Genomic DNA, 20,310 nt, shown 5'->3' with positions numbered 1-20,310 from the left:
CTGTCATTCTCATTGAAATTTTGCAAGTTGAAAGTTTTGATATTGATTTTTATTCAAAAGAAATACGTGATTTTTCATGGTCTTTTAGTCAACTTCTATGCAAAATTTGATAGTAGTGCTAGAATTATCATTGTTATGAGTGTACTATATTGAGGCCTTAGTTAACATGAGATAGAAATTGATGTAGGGCATGAAATTTTCCATGTGATAGAGTAAAAAAAAAAAAATTAGATTCATAGTTTGAAATCTCAAAATTTGAGTCATTATCTAAGGGGTTTAACTATTCACAAATAAGTGCAAGTAACATTGTTGAAACTTATAGTTTTGGGATTGTTGTGATACATGTAAGTGGTTATCTTTTTGTGGCGAATTGTGAGATTGAATGAGAGGCCTCTAGCTTTGGCGAAGGAATGAAACAATTAGAGTGATCATTTTGTATTGTATGCTAATCATATTTCTTGTATTTACTATTTCATACCAGGTTTAGGCTAATGCTTGGGATAGGACATATGCTAACGCTTGGGATAGAGTATCCAGTATAACGAACATATGTAACGCCCCTTCATATAGAATGGGTTACACACTTGTGGGGTTTGGAAAAGAATGATGGGTGGTGGATTTGATAGGTAAAGTTGATGAAATCATTGGGTTCAGAGAGGGGTAACCACCCAACCATATACACTCTAAACCCTCTTTCTGAAACTGTTAAAGAGTGTGCGGAAGAAGGAGAAGCAAAGCCCTCACACTAATGGGGTTCACCCCATATAAGAGAGACTTATTAACTTTTTTTTTTTTTTTTGAAGTGTTATGTAACCTAGATGCTTAATTCTTGTTTAATCTAATTCCCTCTTTCAACCAAAAGGAAAATTGTCTTCTTATAAATGCTTAAGCATTCCATAATTATATTATGGTAGAGATAATTCACGCTACAAAAAATTATAATTAAACAGTTTAAACAACGCAATGCTGAACTTGACCAAAAAAATTTCCAAATTATAAAAGCAACTAATTTGCATCCTTTGCAACATTATAATACTTGGATAAAACGCACATAGATATAATGCAAATTGTAGAAGCCTTTTGGAAGACTAAACAAATTGAAGAAAACAATGAAATGATTACTACAACAAAACAAAACTCTGCAAAAAATCCCCAGGCTGCCAGGACAGACAACTCCAGTGGGACGATCTTAGCTTTTGATCCCTTTTTTTTCTTTTTTTGATGAAAGATTTTGATCCATTGCATATGGCCTAATGTAGATTAAAAATTTGTACAGGCCACTTGCATTTCCTACCATCAGAACCAATCCCAACGGTCTCCAGGGAAATGTCAATGCTTCGATGTTCAACAGCACGTGCAATGCTAACACGCAATTGAATCTTCATGGCAGGACAGGCCTCAGTGCCAATTGCGGCCAATCTATCACCACTTGGCTTTCCTGATGCCATGGCAATTGGCTCACGGAACGTAAGAATTGTTTGCGACCAATGTGTTTTCGGAGTGTATGGGGATGTGGACAACACAACTGGCATTTCTTTGCAGAACCTGCCTGTAAGAAGCATGGGTGCGTTTCGGGACTCGGGTGCGGGACTCGGCAATTTTTAAAAAATGTGGGGGCGGGTGCGGCAGGACTCGGCGATTAAAAAATTATTAAAAATATTTTTATATAGTTAATTTAATATTTTTATATAAAAAAATCAAATAAATGGTATAATTTATTATTAAAAAATAATTATTTATGATTTGTTTTTAATAAAATCAATATTTTTAGTAATTGGAAACAAAAAACCACATTTCAAAAAAGTTCATTTACTCATTTTTCAATTCTCAACCCACTCACATTAAATATTTGACTTTTCCACCCCCTTAATTAATTCTTGTTATATGTTTATTCATCTTTCATCTTTTTTTTATTTGGTGTCTTCTCATCTTCTTCTTCCTTTTTCTTTTTTTTTCCCCCCCTCTCACAAGGCCACATGAAGCAGAAGAATGGCAGCCACTGCCTATTTCGTCCAGTTTCGGCGGCTGTTTCGGCCTGAATCGGCCGTATCGGCCTGTTTCGGTGGCCGTTTCGCCGGAATCGCCGTCTCGGCATTTTCGGCGGCCGTATCGGATTCCGTTTCCGCCGGAATCAGCCCGTTTGGCGCCGAATCGGCGCGAATCTTGCCGAGTCAGCGCGAATCCAAAAAAAAAAAAAAAAAAAAGGGAGAGTCGGCGATCGGACACCGGACGCTGCGTCGGACTCCGGTGCGGCGACCTTGGAGCTGCGTCGGTGCTTTCTAGCAGTAAAACCGGTCTCAAACCACAAGACAACCCCATAACACAATCTTGTTTGACATTCCAAATCATTCGACATGCCTGCAGAATATGGTTCCAGCTCAGCGCTTGCAGTGAAGTCCACGTCATCGTGATTCATTGTTGCCAAGTCAAAGGTCTGAAATAAACAAAAAAAAAAAAGAGATGCATATAATATAAGATACTCAAGCAAGATATATAACTAAATGAAATTATTTAGGGATTAGTGCAGCATATAAGTAGATTCAGGCAACATAGTCGATATTTACAAGTAGAAGTTTAGAACGAAAAAGTTAAGCAAGGTTTACCCTTAATCTAGGAATTAGAGTTGGTTCCAGAATATACAAACCCATGGTCCATAGTGCCAAAATCAATTTTTTCATAAAGAATAGCGAGAGAAGTTTATGGAATCTACTTAAAAGAAATATTTTTTGGGCGCAAAAACTGGGCTACATAACAGGGGTAGTCCTTCCCATACACATAAACCACCCGACCAGGACAAAAGAGAGTTTTGATCCAAGGATGCTGATACAAAGTCCAAAAACTATACCAATTAAATTAGTGAGGAAAGTCGATGAAAACTTTCCAACCTCTTTTATGTCATTCTATAAAAGTTGTTAAATGTCTTAGAATTGTTTTGAACCCTGCAGTGCATGAACCCCCCCAGCAGCTTGTGTGAAGGCATAATTTGATCAAAGAGCTCTAGAACAAAGCTAAAAAGATTTTACTAGTTCAAATTTTTAACTTAAAAAGATAACTTTGCCAACTTTTTCCAATGTCATTCCATAAAAAGCTCTGTTATCTGTCCTAAAAATCATGCTAAAAAACTTGGATACCCTTAAGAAGTTTTAGAAAGGGGTACAGGGTATTGAAGAAAGAAACCCATAAAAATAATAAGTCTAAAGAAATTAACTATTATTTCCCTTATTTCTAAAAGTTTGGCAAGTCTTGAAGTGTGTTTAAGAATGCAGGCGAGCAAAAACTTAGGAAATTTATAATCAAGAACTTAAATTGCGGTTTATGGAGAAATTTAAGAGAATCAAGATTCATTACAAAAGTCAAATTAAAAATGGCCGAAACCACCACCCACCCACCCACCTCCCCCATCCCCCCTAAAGAAAAAGGAATTGTAACTTTTGACTATTTAATAATATATTTAAATCGTATGGAAAAGAAAAGAATATGAGGCCAACCGTGGAAAAAATAGATAAAATAAAATAAATTTAGGCCAACTGTGGAATTGTTGACAACAAATAAATAAGGAAAATGCTAACGAGTGCCCTTAGGGCACTCTTTAAGAATCTATTTAAAGAAAGATTTATGAAAAAAGAAAAAAAAAGTAATTAATGTTTTGACAGCTTTTTTCATTTTCCATAAAAGTGATTTCAAAACTTTTTTAAAATGGATTCTTAAAGAATGCTCTAAGGGCACTCGTTAGCATGACCCAATAAATAAATAGTCCCTAATTTGCCTTTTCATCAAATTTGAGGCAAGAAAGTTGAACTCAAAACTTATTTAAATTTTGGGATTAGGTTGCCTTAATCTTGAAAGCAAATTGAGATCCCAAATTCTCTCTATTCTCCCCTTATCCTCCTCTCCTCTCCTTTCTCTCCAAATCCTAAACATGTTGATGACTTAACCATCATAAACCATTAAAAGGTTATCTATCCGTAGCCAAGTCATGATAGAGCCTCAAAAGCAAATTGAGATCCCAATGATCAATGGAATATATACCTCAAAAGTCAATAAATGGGGTAATACTAACCTGAAGAACTGTAGAATTGGTCACTATGTCATGATTATCCACAATGTCAACAATTGGAATTTTAGCAGCATCGCCAACAAGTTCCTTGCCAATACAAGACATGTTGAAACCATATACATTTTCCCAAAATGGATCACTGGTACCACCTTTACCAAATCCTGCAACAAACTGCAAAAAATTTGAAAGAAAAAAATATTAGCTCTCTAGAACTTGAAAAAAGATTGTGACAAGTGAGAGGAACAGTGTAAATGACTCACAATAGTTGCTGTGTCAGGTACGATTGCACCCCCAGGCTTCAACCATCGGTCCCGTGCAAAAAGCACTGAGCTAAGTATTGACTCGTAAAGAACGCAATACCCCATCCATTCACTCAACAATACATTAACACTGTGAGGTTGAATTTTTGAAGATTTATCAAGCTCTTCAACCATACCTTGAACCACTTCTATTACCCCAGTGGAGTGTTTATTACCTTTTTTTTTGGCTTTTACTCCGCCAAAGGCCATTGTCCATTGCAATCTGCAACCAAAACCAACAAAAGGCACGCAAAACTCTATGAGTGGAAATACAGAGGTACATTTAACAACTATAGAACTAGGAAAAAATTTTACCTGGGTGGCAACTGCAGCCATCTTCTCACTGGCTTCAACTGCAATTACCCTGGAAGCCCCAGCTTGAGCTGCAAATAGACTAGTGAAAGGAATTGAAGTGAAAAATAAAGGTTAGATAAATTATTCTAGTAAGCAGAGAGGCATATTACAGAAAACCAACCATATATATAATACCAATATGTGAAATTTTTTTCTTTCCAATAAGTGTTGATATAAGAAACTTGGCTAACAGCATCAGTTGCTGAACCCAACAATCTGATGTAACATCTAAAACTAAAAATCCAAGTTTTTTCCACATCATTCCAGGAGAAGACTCATGACATACATGAGAAAATTAAGAAAGAGCAACAAAAACAAAAAAAAAAAAAGTTCAAAATGATAAAGTCGTTTTCATTATATAATTGAGAATTAGTGCATCCACAAGAGTCCCAGTCTCAACTGCAAGAGCCACAATCATATGATCATAAGATTTCGGTGTTTAATGTTTCTTAGAGCCTCACACTCAGCTTTGAAACTTTCGAAAGCTCCCTGACACCCTAAGTTCATTACCTTGAAGCAACAGTATGCTTATACTGATCAAGAATACTTTTATACACTGACCCAAAACTACCCACACCAATTAAATTAGCAGAAGAGAATCCATCAGTAGCATTTAAGAGACTTTCGTAAGATACATTCACAAGCAAATTTATTGAATCACTTGAGGTATTTTCTTTCCTTTTTTCTCCTAAAGAACTAAGAAATTTAAATGATAAGACCAAATTTGCTCCAATACTAAGCCCGAAGAGTATAGAGATTATTATTGACTTCAATGTAAGAGTCAACTTTCTATTTTCGAATTTTTTGTTTTTGTATTTAGGAAGTTGAAACTTTGGTATGCCCTCACAAAGCTCATCATTTCCCTTAAGCAAAATTGCACTTGCATTCTTGAAAACCCCATTTGTTGGTACCTCACCATCAAAATGATAGTTTGATAGATTTAATAATTGCAAGAAATCAAAGGTCTCCAAAAATTTTGGAATCTTTCCAGAAAAATTATTGTCAGAAAGGTCAAAATGTGTAAGGCCTCTTAACGACTCCAAAGATGAAGGAACATCCCTTTGGAAGAAATTTCTTCTCATGGCTAGAAATTCTAGCTTTACACAACTTTTAAGAGTTGCAGGAATTTCACCAAACAACAAGTTTTCTGAAATATCCAAATGTTCTAAATTTTTCAAATTTCCTATTTCCATGGGAAAGACACCAATGAATTGGATGCTAGACAAGTCAAGGCTATTTGGTGAAAATGAGAGACCAATAACTTGCGAGGATATAATACTGCTAAGATTGTTATGTGGAAGATGAAAAGTTATCAAATTTTGGTAGTGAATTAGACTTGAAGGGATGCTTCCGTTAATTTCCAAAGCTTAGATAAGCAACAGTTGATGGTTAAAACTAACGATCGCATGCAAGTCACATGATCATAAAAATTTAAAGAACTCAATTTTTGATAATCATATGATGGCATGCAGGTGATCCTTAAAAGCAAAAACAAAAACTGTCGATCAAAGCTTAAACATGACATTTTATTCCAAAGTTGCTTGCTTAAAGTAACATCAATTCTAAACAAACCCCAAAAAAGTGTTGTATAATTGAACATCCCTCCATTTATTTCAAGTTTCACCCTCGGTTTAATGTGAAAATCTTCAGTGAGCCACAAACTTAATTAAACACCTTGATGACGACATTAGCACCAAAAAATAGAAATCTTCTAATAACCTATTTTCAAAAGTGAAAAAACATAATTGTTTGTTGGGTGTGTGTGTGTGTGTTTTTATATATATATATATATATATATTTAAAAGTGATATAATCAATGAGCTTACAGTTTTTAAAATATTTATAAAAAGGTCATTGAACAATGTTATCTGAAAACTGTAAGATGAGTTTTCTAAATTTAGTATTTAAACACCCTAAAATGAGAAACATAACCCAAACACTTCTAAAAAAAACACTTCTACCAAACATGTTATTTTTTTGGGTCCACAATTTTTAGTATTTAAACACAGAAAATTATTTGAGTTATGTTACCAAACAGGTCCTTAACATCTTCTTTGAATTGAATATCTCTCTCTAATGGTTGAAATAAGCCCATAGGCCCTCAATCTGCAAACCTACACTAGCCCGGCCTGATTCGAACACGGACTTAAAAGGCTCACTAAACTCTTTTACAGGGAAGAATGTTTTTACATCCCTTGGGGTCATCCCATGCCATGCATCCACGACTCACCAAATTTGAAGCTCCTATGCGAGAACGGTATGCTTACCATCCTTAAAGATGGCAATATTCTGGCATTGGCGTGCAAAGTGAAGGGAGATAAAGCAAAATTAGAACTCAAGTCCCTTGCATCAATTGCATAGTGGCCCATATGATCATGAAGATTGGCTATTTCCGTTGATTGTGCTTAGTCAAGAATGAATCATTATGGAGAGCCGAACTTCTTGGACATCAAGTCTAATGAAGGCAACATCTACGGTGTCATGGGAATTCCTGCACGGCCCTATCACGTGAAGGAGGAAAAATAGTTTTTGAAGGCCATGGTTAATTACTACTAAGTTTCAGAAGATAGATTTGAAATTTACCACTACTTTGAAAGAGAAATGTAAATAAGAGATTCGAAGAATAGTGGGTGATGGCTTTACTTGTTTTTCTTCTTTTTTACTTTTCAGTACCAATTGTAAAAACACACAAACCTCACCAAGAAAACAAGAAACACACACAGAGAAAGCAGAGCTGAAAATCAAGATATTATTGACAAAGAATACAATACAAGAGTGAGTAACTAATAGAAGAGAGAGAAAGAAGAGAGAGAGAGAGAGAGCGAGAAAGACGGAGACAGTTATTACAAATAATACACACCTGTAATAACTGAATTATACACGTGAGATAACTAACTCTCACACATGACTGAAGGTTAACACAATACAAAGACGATACCGTTTTGGGAGTTACTGTTGGTGCTCTTACTACTTTCACCAATGCCTAGTTGGTTTATAGAAGTACTTTCTTACTTATTATTAAATTTCAGGATTTGTTTTGTTGTTAATTGGCAGTAATGATATTAGATTCCAATTACTTTAAGATTTTTTTGGTGCTTAACAAGCAGGCTTTGTCGTTTGCTTATAACTCTGTGTCACTCTGTTTTTTTATAGGTAAAGCCTAAACCATCATAGGCCATGGTGGCTTGGTGGTAGTACCAATTGTGGGCCGTGGTTTTGTCTCTCCGACCACCGTGATGTCAAAACCACTTAGACATGGACGTGTCACTCAAGTCACATTCAGCAAGGTTATCAAAAAAAAGTCACATTCAGCAATTCCATCGTGTTCAGTATGCCAACTAATATAGTTAATATTATATAATTGCATTCATGATCTGGAAGATTCTTTATCTTTGATATATATATATATATATATATTTTTTTTTTACTAAATGGATAGGTTTTAAATTGATTGATTAATTAATCTTAGCTAACACACCCACCGGTCCATTGAAACTGAAGGTCCAAAAAAAAAACTATTCTGATCTTTGAATTGCAAATAAAATTAAACCTCTAAAGTCAACGTCGGCCTTGCTCCGGAGCTTGATTTTTTTGTCAAGACTCAAAAGTGGATCCACCTAGGCAAAGCATAATGATGCCATTTGTCAAATCCTAAAGAATTATGTGATAATCAAGTAAAGTAAAATTGAATTATGTGATAATCAAGTAAAGTAAAATCCAATAGGAAACAATTGTAGCCTGTTCACATACATACTTAAAAACAGTTTCATCAAAAATATAAATAATAAAAAAATATAAAAAAAATAAAAAGATTGGGGCACCAAGCAAATATTATGATTTATGAATCTCCATGTCATACTACTCCAGGAAAAAAAATGGTATGTTTATAAGATTTAACGTGTGTAGAACACCCATAAATTTTTATTGACGGAGTTAAAATCCAAACATATTGTAACATAGCTTCAATAATTAGTTTGTTATGAAATTTTATATATATATATATATAAACACTATTGGAAGTACTTGCCGGCCAAATTCGTTGGAGATGCAGATTAAAAGAAGCAGCAGTACATCACACATTGCATGTACTTTTAAATCTTTCACACCAAAAATATAATCACCAGATTGTTCTTAACCTAAATCCTGAAAATGTAGTAACCAATTTTGCCTTGATAATTACAGGGTTTCGGTGAAAAAACTAACACCAATAGTTAAATGCAACAAGAAATCGTAACTGGTGCTCTTTGCCAAGCAAGACTAGAGTATACGTTGTTTCCTTCAACTGCTTAGCTAGAACAAAGTTTTGAGAAGAGAAGATGGGTTGCATAGGAAAGATGAAAATATGAGGACCCTCACCAAACTTCGGTTGTGTGAGAATGGATTATTGAAAGAGAAACATTGAGAAGTAAAGAAAAGAATCTGTTTTCTAGTGAGAGAAAGGGTGATGTTAAAGAGGCCGAAATAGATATAAAAGAAAAAATGGGTTAACCCGTGTGACCTGCATGTAAACTTGACCCACAGTATCAATGGGTTGAGTACGAGTTAACTCGTCTATTCATAGGTTAAAAAAACTCTACCCCTTCACATTTATATCCTCTGAAAATTCATGAGAAAGCTATTTTTTGTGGGATTATGAAATCCCATCACATTCAATATTTAATGGAATTGGCAATCCATTTACTTGGAAGATATTTAGAATTATAAACAAGCAATAATTTTACTACATTTTTTTTTTGGGTTAACCAGAGGATATGCATAGATTGGGAATTGATAAGTTAGTTAAATAACATACCAGCTTTATCAAAAGCTACAAGTTTTTCCACCACAGGTGGTGGTTCCAAAAATATTACAAAAGAGGGATCCAAGTCTTGCCAATGCATTAGCACATTGGTTAGCTTCATGGTAAACATGGTCAATCTGCTTGATGGGAATAGCTTTCAATAGGTTCCTGCAGTCAGACAATAGATATTCCATTAATAAGTTCACATTATCATTGTTCATCAGATAGACTACACTCAAAGCATCCAACTCTACAATAATATTGTTTAAGCCTAGCTCCTTAGCAAAAATTAATAAATCATCCCTTAAAGCCCATAGCTCAGTAACGAAGCTATTGGTAAAGCCGAGAGCTAGCATAGCCTTTAACCCATTCTTCACTATGGTTTTGAATTAGACCACCACCTCCTGCTCTGCCTAGATTCCCAGCGCTTACATGTCTAAGTCAGCAATTCAGAACGTGTGGCAATAATTTAAGCTTGTGTCATTGATAGAGATCTCTGTCTAGAGTAGTAGGATGAGGATGTAAGCCAATTCCTTGAAATCACAATCACTCCAACAGTGGAAATCAACCAAATGAAAATCCATTTCAGGCCGTTTTAGATTATTATTATTATTATTTATTTTTATTTTTTTTTAAATTTGGAACAAGCTTTTTAAAGCCGAAAGTCACATTTTAAAGGTATTATAGAAGAGTAATTGTGCATATTCCCAATCCTATATTTAGCGGAATGAGCTTATCAAATTTCAAGTGGCTACAATCTTTTCAGTTTAGTCATCAGAAAAAATAAAATAAAAAATTTAGTACAAAGGCATGTGGCTTTCTAATCGCCATATGATTCCATCTCCCTCTCTTCCCCCAAACATTTGGTGTGGCTTATTCAAGTTAAATCATGTGGTGTGGTAGATACTTTACCAAATTATATCTACCAAAGATAACAAATACAAAACTTACCTGTAGCTTGAAGCCTTTATCTGCGTATATAGGTTCTAAGAAGGTTTTGTCGAATTGAATGCAGCTCAACCACAACAGAACTGATGTTCTTCCTTTCTCTTGGAAATTCTGTGGAACAAGCAACTCCGATACCAAGTATCAAAATCAAGCATTCTTGAATTTTGAGACTTCCATTCAGATCCTCATTGCAATTGTCATTTATACTTATTCCTCTCTCATGTCTTTCACTGAGAAGAGTAGGATCTACATTGTCAATTATTTGTTCTGGTAAAGTTGCTTTAACGAAATTATGAAGATTTAAGTTATCTTGGAAAATGTCATCAGTAGGCCTTTTTCCTGTGAACATCTCTAGCAACAATATCCCATAACTATAAATATCACCATATATTGATAACTCGTTTCCCATATCGTACTCTGCAATTGCAAGTAACATAAAATTGTAATAAGCAAAACTTTCATACATGAAAAGAAGGGAAAGAAAAAATCTTACTATTGTTTTAAAGAACATTTTTCTTTAGCATGTAATAAGGAAAAAAAAAAAAAAATGAAAGATAAACTAGAAACATTTGTTGTAACACATTCTATCTTCAAGATATAATATGGTAAAAGGAATAGCAAATAAATTTAAGAAATGTAAAATATATATACATACCAGGAGGAGTATAACCAATCGTTCCTCTAACCCCAATTGAGCTTGATTGATTTGTAGAAGAATCTTGGCTGATATCATGAAGAAATCTTGCCAACCCAAAATCACTTACATGTCCAACCATTTCATCATCAAGAAGAACATTGCTGGGCTTGATGTCACAGTGGACAATTGGTGTTTGGCAATGATGATGAAGGTAATCCAATGCACTAGCAACATCAATGGCAATATTCAATTTTTGAAGAAAGCTCAACTTCCTTGGAATCTCAAGAGCCTCATATGTTCTTGGAGTTGGATGTAACCACTCATCTAGGTTGCCATTTCCCAAGAACTCGTATACCAAAGCCCTAAAATCATGGCCTTGATTGTCAATACTTGAACATGCTGTGATCACCTTTACAAGATTTCGGTGTCTGATGTTTCTTAGAGCCTCACATTCAGCTTTAAAACTTTTGAAAGCTCCATAACTCCCAAGGTTCAGCACCTTGATAGCAACTGTATGTTCATATTGATCAAGAATTCCTTTATACACTAACCCGAAACTACCCACCCCAATTAAATTAGCAGAAGAGAATCTGTTAGTAGCATGTAGGAGACTTTGGTAAGATACATTCAAAATAAAATTTACCGAATCACTTGAGGTGTTTTCTTTCCTTTTCTTTCTTAAAGAACAAAGAAATAGAGATGATAGAATCAAAAATACGCCAAGAAGCCCGAAGAGTATAGAGACTATTAACTTCAACCTTAAAGTCAACATTCTCCTCTTGGATATTTTGTACTTGCATTTAGGAAGTTGAAACTTTGGTATGCCCCCACAAAGCTTACCATTTCCCTTAATCGAAGTTGCACTTGCATTCTTAAAAACTCCATTTGTTGGTAACTCACCCTCAAAATGGTTGTACGAGAGATTCAATAATTTCAAGAAAACAAAACTCTCCAAAAATTTTGGAACCATGCCAGAAAAATTATTGTTAGAAAGGTCTAAATGTTCAAGACCTCTTAATGATTCCAAAGATGAAGGAACAACCCCTTGGAAAAGGTTTCTTCTCATGGCTAGAAATTCTAGCTTTACACAACTTGCAAGATTTGCCGGTATTTTACCAAACAACATGTTTTCAGAAATATCCAAATATTCTATATTTTGTAAATTCCCTATTTCCATGGGAATGACACCAGTGAATTGGTTTCTTGACAAATCAAGGCTAATTGGTGAGAATGAGAGACCAATAACTTGAGAGGATATGATACTGCTAAGATTGTTAAAGGAAAGATCAAAAATTAACAAATTTCGGCATTGACTTAGACTTGAAGGGATGCTTCCCTGAAGATTATTGTATCCTATATACAACTCCAACAAATTTGTTAAATTTCCAAAAGAGGATGGAATGTTCCCAATGAAATTGTTTTGACATAAATCCAAAATGTGTAATTTCTGAAGGTTTCCAAGTATAGAGGGGATGTTACCTGCAAATTTATTGTTCCACATTTCTATATCCTCCAGGTTGATCAAATTCCCTATCACACTAGGAATATTTCCAAATATTTTATTATTATTCAAATAGAAAAAGGTAAGAGTAGCTGAGATGTTGCCAATACATTTAGGCAACTCCCCACCAAAGTTGTTGGTATTTATCTCCAAATCTCTTAGATTGGTGGCATTTGACAAAGAACAGAGAAAACTTAAGTCATTTCCTCCTCCATTTCCAAGTTGGTTTTCAGAAATGGAAAATAACCTCATTCTATTTAACTTCTCTAAGGAAGGAACTTTTCCAGTTAATTTATTAATTTGCGGCATTAGATATTGAAACAGGGATAGATCCAGTAAATCGGTTGCTGGAAATGGTAAACGTTTCTAAATATGGTAGTGTGATGCCTATGTCTGACGGAAGATACCCTTGGATTTGGTTATCTCCTACATCAATATTTGTTATTGAAGAGATATTGAAGAATAAGGGAGGAATTGTACCAGACAACCTATTTGAACCCACAGCAAAGATTTTAAGTTTGGTCAATTGGCCAAAAGAATCAGGGATACTCCCACCCAGCTTATTATAAGCTCCAGAAAAACCTTCTAGAGATGATAAGTTTCCAAAAGAAGGTGGGATAATTCCCGTCAAAACATTTTTATGAATAGCAAAGATTCGGAGCTTTGAAAAGGTGCCAAGCTCTGTGGGGATTTCTCCAACCAGATTATTTACAGCCGCATAAAACACTCTGAGTTTGGCACAACTGGATAAATTGCTAGGAATTGTTCCACTTATTGTGTTATTGCTCAATAGCAAGACTTCAAGTCTAAGCAAACGGCCAATTTCTGGAGGAATTTCATTATAAAAGCTGTTGTTTTCAAGGTTTAGCTTCCGCAAAAAACTTAAATTTCCAACATTCGGGGATATAGAGCCTACCAGTTTTTGAGAGTGCAGGTCCAACGCGGTGACCCTTTGATGTTGGCGACCACAGGAAACACCTTTCCATTGGCAAAAGTGGATGCTATCGTTCCAAGAGCTCATGACCCCGAGAGGATCTTTACTAATCTTGGCTTTGAAGTCGAGCAGTGCCAACTGGTCTGTCTCATTATTCCCGCCAACCACAGAGGTGAGAAACAGGCCAAAGCACCAGAGAAGAATAAATGTGTGCATGGAAAAAGATGAAGATGGTGGAGCGGAACTCAGGTGTGAACAAAGCCCCATTCAGTGTGGTTGAAAAGGCTTCTGCTTAACTAAAATGCTGGTAAACTAGACTTTTTTTTTTTTTTTAGAAGCGGTTAACTAGACTTTGAAATGGTACAACTGTGTGTTTGGTTGCTTTGCAGCTCAAGAAGAAGCAAATTTATAGCTAGGGAAAGAAGAGAATTAGTGCAAGAATAGTGATGTTCCGAACCCCTTGATATTCAAGTACTATTAGTCAGAGTCGTGTAATGGACGGTGAGCCCCTTGCTATTTCTTGAACAAATTTTGTGTACAAGTAAAAAAATTAGATAAGCAACAGTTGCGAGCTTGACTTCCAGTGCCAGTCCTAGAAATGTTCTCCGTGTATGTACCTCGTAGCCTAATTGATGGTTAAAATTAACGGTCACATGCAAGTCGCTTGGTCATAAACATTTAGAACATTAACTGATTATAAGGTTAAAATAGAATTCAATTTTTATGGTCATATGAGGTGATCAATAAAAACAAACAGTCAATCAAACCAGGGGTTGAATTTGTGACCTTTGAAGCTATTAATTTACATGAGCAATCCTAATGACAACACCCAATTAAGCTAAAACGTGATATTTTATTCCAAAGTAGAGTAAGCCAAAGCTTAAACATCACACAGTTTCTAAACAAACCCCAAAATTGGTGTAAAATAGAACATCCCAAAAGGAGACTCTCCCTCCTCAATTGCAGATCTTGAGTAAACATTACATCAATAACATTAGTACCAAACAATAGAAAATTGTTTACTTCGAATTGGGTTCATTCTACTGCAAATTGGTAAAGCCTCATATAATGTTAAAGCTCCCAGTTTCCACATCAGCCCAAAATAAAATAATCAACTCCACATAATTTTCTTCATTGGTTTTTTTATTTGGTCATTTTTTTTTTCACTTTTTTTTTTTTACCTTATCCCCTATTTATTTCTTGCCCTTTTTTTTTTTTACTAATTTATCACATCTATCCACTACTTGGCACCAGGGGCGTAGCCAGGAATAAATACATGGGGGGGCCGAGTTGTAACATAAATATACTAAACGCCAAAAGAAAAACAATCACACGCACAAAACAGTATTTACATAGTTCGGCAATTTGCCTACGTCCACAGAGTTGTAGGGATTTCACTATTATCAAAGAAAATTACAATGTGCTGCTACAGTGTTTTTCTTTCTCAAAAACAACAACAAGACAAAACCCTAATCACAAAAAAAAAGGCTCTTATATCCTGCACACAGGATTCACAATGGGCTACAAAACGGGCCAAAATTTTTTTGTCTACCCAAGCCTCCGCTCCATGGACCAAGCCTCAGTAAATCTCCTATTAAAAACCACGCAACATTATTCAAGTCAGGTCGGGTCATCAACCGGATCAAATCATGCCTGACGACGATTTTTCATGGAATAAAATTCATCCATTATCATTTCTATAGTGAAATTCCCTGCAATTTCCTTCTCTATATAAACTATCATATTATCTGCCAAAAACTCATCCTCCATTCTATTGTGAAGTCTTGTTTTTAACAACTTCATAGCTGAGAAAGCTCGTTCTGTAGTTGCTGTAGAAACTGGAAGGGTCAACACAAGACGAATAAGTCTATCAATCAAAAAATAGACATTAGACTTTCCTGAAATTTTTAATCCCCTACATAGCTCGGAAATTGTACTCATATTCTGAAAATTTAGATGTTTTATCACATCAAGCTCATAATGTTGCAATTGAGACTCCAAAAGTTCTTGTTCATGTTCAGTAAAATCTTGAGGATAATATTTCTTAACTAAATTGCATATATGAACAATTTTGAATAATTAATTGAGCCCCCCAACATTACACAGCCGGCCCCCCTACTCATTTCTCACCCATTTTCCCAGCCCCCAATCAAAAATTAGGAACACCTCAAATTAAAAGAAAAAAAAATATATATATATATATATATATATCTGTTCTACTTTCAAGCAAAAAAAAAAAAATGTAACAGAGCCCACGGCAAACCAAGCCCACGGCAAGCCAAGCCCACGGTGAGCCCAAGCTCGCTCACGGCCAGCCCACAGATTCTCAACCAAAAAAAAAAAAAAAGAAAAAAACTAGTACAGAGCACGTCGCGTCGTCGCTGGCAGAGACTTGAAATCCATCACATCGCTGGCAGTGGCAGAGAAATCAAACCCCAAATCCCCAATACTAAACCTCATCAAACCCCCAATTCCCCAATACTAAAGCTCATCAAACTCAACAAACTAAAACAGAGTGTTTATCAAAAAAAAAAAAAAAAACCCCAATACACAAACCAAAACCAAACCCCAGGTCCCTAGCAAACCAAACCCACTAACCCAGTAACCCGCTGTCATGTTGACGTCGCCGTCGTCGTCGCCGCAGCTCGGTCGTCGCTCATCGCAGTCCGCAGATCGCAGATCGCAGAGTTCTCTGCCTTTGCTCCGGTGCTCGGCCTCCCTCAGACGGTGCTCCCTCCGGCCCTCCCTCAAGGTATTTCTCACTTTTTCTCTCTGACTCTCTCAGTCTCTATCTCTTTATCTCACTAAACATTTGAAATCTTTTTTTTCGCAGATCGTAGCGGACCAGCGGTCATCGCCTCATCGCCATCGGAGATCGCAGAGATCTCAGATCGTTTTTCTCTGCCTCATCGCCATCGCCCATTGAAGATCACAGAGATCTCAGATCGTTTTTCTCTGCCTCATCACCATCGGAGATCGCAGAGATCTCAGCGGTCATCGCCTCTGCCTCTGCTCCGGTTTTTCTCTCTAACTCTCTCTCAGTCTCTCTCTCTTTATCTCACTGAAGGAAAAAAATGAAAGAATATTTATGAAGTCTGAAGTCTCTTAACTCTTTATTCTTATCTTTAAATTCTGATCTCAGATTCCCGTGTCTCTCTCTTTTGAATTGTGCCTTTCTGATTGGCTGAATTTGCCTTTTTCTGTTTTAATGTTTTTGTCTTTTTTTTTTTTTTTTTTTTTTTTAATTTGGCTTTATGTTATCACTTTTTGTTGTTGGTCAGTCAGTGACTCATTTTTTTTAATTTGGCTTTATCTTGTCACTTTTTGTTGTTGGTCAGTGACTCATTGGTGTTTGGTGAAATATTAATTGTCATTTAGTGTAACGTGTATTATGATTTGTGATTGGCATTGCGAAATTTTCTGATTGCAGCTAGCTATTGTGATTGGGGCGCATTTTGTGCTTGTCTGTTGGCTGTTGAGTGGGGTAGGGACGGGGTAGATGGGCTATGGGCACATGGGGCCGGGTGTAGCATAATAATTAAAGTAATGTAATGTGCAGCACATTACATTGCTTTAATTATAACAAATAAATTTAAAAAAATTAAAACAATATAATTAAATTAACCAATATATTAGAGCAATGTAATGTGCAGCACATTACATTGCTTTAATTAAAACAATATAACAAATTAAAGCAGTCTAATTAATAGCAAATAAATTAAAGCAATATAGTTTATTGTTAAACTAAACAATAATAATTAAAGCTATATAATTAAATTAACCAATACATTATAAAAGACAAATTAATTAAATTATTTTTGTTTTTTTTTAGGGGTTATTATTAATTAAAGTTGTATTAAAAATAGGCTGACTGTTTAAATTATAGTGAAATTTTTGTTTTTTTCTTGAGTATGAATAACATTCATATAACTAAATAAAAATTTCTAATTAATTTTTTTTTTTAATTCTTTTTCAGGTTAATTCCAAGAGTCATATTCTTAAAGCTAAAAGAATTATGAGCAAACGAAAAACAATTGATGCATTCTTTAAGAAAAAAGATGTTAGCAATTCAGAAATTAGGACACCTGTGGCTGTAAAAACAAATGTTAATAATTCAATGCCTGATGAACATTCCTCCAAATGTCCAAAACTTCAATTTGAAGAGATAGATCGTGATCCAGGATCACGTAAACAAATATGTGAATTTCCTATTAACAAAAAAGATGAAATACGACGAGCTTATCTCATAGAAGGTCCTTATCAACCTGTAAATATAGAATATCCATACAATGATGATACTCATCGTCGTCGATTTCAACCTTCATGGTATGATTCACATAAGGATTGGTTGGAATACTCACCTTCAATGGATGCGATATATTGTCTACCTTGCTACCTTTTTAGTAAGAAACCAATAGGTTGTCCCGGATCAAATGTGTTCATTTCAAGAGGTTTTAATAATTGGAAAAAGGTGAAAGATGGAATGAATTGTCCTTTAATTCGTCATGAAGGGAAAGAACCAAACTCCCCACATAAGATTGCTATGAAATGTTGTGATGATTTAAAGAATCATTCACGGCATATTGACAAGCTGATTGAGAAACAAACGTCAAAAGAATTAGAGAATAATCGATTGCGGCTCAAAACCTCAGTAGAGTGTGCTCGATGGCTAGCATTCCAAGCTTGTGCTTTTAGAGGTCATGATGAAAGTCTTGATTCAAAAAATAGAGGTAATTTTATTGAATTGATAAAATTCACATCAATTTTCAATGACAAAATAGCTAGTGTTGTCTTGGAAAATGCACCAGGAAATGCCAAATATACATCACCCACAATTCAAAAAGAGATTTTGCATATTCTTGCTAGTAATGTGCGAAATGCTATTCGTGAAGAAATTGGGGATGCTAAATTTTGCATTCTTGTTGATGAAGCTCGGGATGAGTCGAAGAGAGAGCAAATGGCCATCATTTTGAGGTTTGTTGATAAAGAAGGTTTTATTAAAGAGCGTTTCTTTCATGTTGTGCATGTTAGAGACACTACTGCATTGACTTTAAAGAATGAGATATGTGCTGTCCTTTCTCATTACAACCTCCACATTGAAAATATTCGAGGTCAAGGATATGATGGGGCTAGTAACATGCGTGGTGAATGGAATGGATTACAAGCTCTTTTTCTTAAAGATTGCTCATATGCTTATTATGTACACTGTATGGCTCATAGGTTACAATTAGCTCTAGTTACAGCATCTAGAGAAGTAAAAGATGTTCATCAGTTCTTTGATCATTTGGTTAATATTATCAATATTGTTGTTGGTTCTAGTAAGCGTAATGATGAATTACAACATGCTCAATCAGAACAAGTTGAGAATATGATTACTTCTAATGAAATTGAGACTGGAAGAGGGCAAACTAGATTGGTACTTTGCAACGAGCTGGAGATACTAGGTGGGGATCTCATTTTCAATCTATTTGTAGTTTGATTAACATGTTTGATGCTACTTGCAAAGTTATCAACACTATCTCTGAGGAAGAGGCTAACTATAAACAACGCGGTGACGCCGATGGAGCTTATCAGGTATTAACATCATTTGAATTTATTTTAATCTTGCATTTGATGAAAGAGATAATGGGAATTACTAATGTTCTTTGTCAAGCTTTGCAACAACGTTCTCAAGACCTTTTAAATGCCATGCATTTAGTTTCAACTACAAAATCACTTATTCAAAAGTTGAGAGGTGATGGATGGGAGCCTTTACTTGCTAGTATTATAGCATTTTGTGAGCAACATGAAATTGATATTCCTGATATGAATGCTCATTACACTAAAAGTCGAGGTAGATATCGTCGTCAAGATGAAGATTTAACAATGGAACATCATTTTAGAATTTGCATATTTACAGTTGCAATAGACTTTCAATTGCAAGAATTGAAAAGTAGATTTGGTGAGTTAACAACGGAATTTGTCATTCTTAGTTCAGCTTTAAATCCAAAGATGTTTTTAGTTTTTCTCCCTACTCTAATGGGAAATTTTTTTTTTTTTTTTTGCAGGGGCCTCGGCCCCCTCAAGCCACTATGTGGCTCTGCCCCTGCTTGGCACGATGATGTATAATTATTAGACCGTGGAATATAGTTCTTTCACACTACACACAAAACATGTGGTGTTCTAGTGTTAGCGTATTATTAGGGTTGGAAAATGGAGTGATTCATGTGACATATGACATCACTAATAGTACTACATAGTCTACACCAGTGTGTGATAGCGAGGAATCACAAGGAAGAAGGCATAGTAGTTATGGCATGACAAAGACGACCAATTCGTCAACATCATACCTACCGCGGGGCAATCAGTTGCAGACGGACTAGCAAAAAGAGAAAGGGAGTAAAGCAGCCAACTTAGAATATACATACAATGTCCATCTTTTGTGTCTTGTAATTATATGCGGGACCTTTCTCAGAAATGCACTCCTAGAGAGTACTCCATTGCTCAATGGTTCATTTTTTAAATAGACACTAACTACAAGTGTCTAATGAACGTACGTAAAGGGAATGTACACGAAATTTTCATATTTGTGAGATGAAAAATAGAAAAAAAAAATATACACTGTAAAAAAAACAATCACACAAGATAATATTTACGTAATTTGACAATTTGCTTACGTCTATAGAGTTGCAGAGAAAAATTTCACCATTTACAGGAAAAAAAAACACAAGATACAGAAGTACAATTTTCTCTCTAAGAAACAACACACAAAACTCTAATCTCTAAAACAACCGTTTCCAACTTCGGCATATCAACCCAAA

General features: G+C 35.3%; 2 protein-coding genes and 1 pseudogene across 2 annotated transcripts; 1 reads left to right on the top strand and 2 right to left on the bottom strand.

Moving 5' to 3' along the window:
- Positions 1 to 972: 972 nt before the first annotated feature.
- On the bottom strand, positions 973 to 5,903 carry LOC112025411 (probable protein arginine N-methyltransferase 3; annotated as a pseudogene).
- A 3,565-nt stretch (positions 5,904 to 9,468) lies between these two features.
- Positions 9,469 to 13,891, bottom strand: LOC112025410 (probable LRR receptor-like serine/threonine-protein kinase At3g47570). The gene is given in 4 exon segments (XM_065770650.1): positions 9,469 to 9,658; positions 10,442 to 10,855; positions 11,094 to 12,874; positions 12,876 to 13,891. Coding segments are annotated over 3 exon segments (3,081 nt in total). The 5' UTR covers positions 13,778 to 13,891; the 3' UTR covers positions 9,469 to 9,658; positions 10,442 to 10,457.
- Positions 13,892 to 16,124: 2,233 nt separating this feature from the next.
- Positions 16,125 to 18,989, top strand: LOC112033861 (uncharacterized). Its single transcript, XM_065770688.1, has 3 exons — positions 16,125 to 16,262; positions 16,351 to 16,527; positions 17,487 to 18,989. Exons 1-3 carry the CDS (start codon positions 16,125 to 16,127, stop codon positions 18,987 to 18,989), a joined length of 1,818 nt encoding a protein of 605 aa, XP_065626760.1.
- The last annotated feature ends 1,321 nt before the right edge of the window (positions 18,990 to 20,310 follow it).

Source organism: Quercus suber, unplaced genomic scaffold, assembly GCF_002906115.3.
Source record: "Quercus suber isolate HL8 unplaced genomic scaffold, Cork oak 2.0 scaffold_34, whole genome shotgun sequence".
NCBI lineage: Eukaryota > Viridiplantae > Streptophyta > Magnoliopsida > Fagales > Fagaceae > Quercus > Quercus suber.
The sequence above is the reverse complement of the archived record's forward strand: the minus strand, read 5'-3'. Positions and strand labels throughout refer to the sequence as shown.

What these genes read in the sequence shown, in the direction of transcription:
- LOC112033861 (XM_065770688.1), top strand. Translation starts at nt 16,125, where the DNA reads ATGTTGACGTCGCCGTCGTCGTCGCCGCAGCTCGGTCGTCGCTCATCG. An exon ending in CCCTCCGGCCCTCCCTCAAG is followed by an intron (nt 16,263 to 16,350) that starts GTATTTCTCACT and finishes CGCAGATCGTAG; the next exon opens with CGGACCAGCGGTCATCGCCT. An exon ending in TCGCCTCTGCCTCTGCTCCG is followed by an intron (nt 16,528 to 17,486) that starts GTTTTTCTCTCT and finishes ATTCTTTTTCAG; the next exon opens with GTTAATTCCAAGAGTCATAT.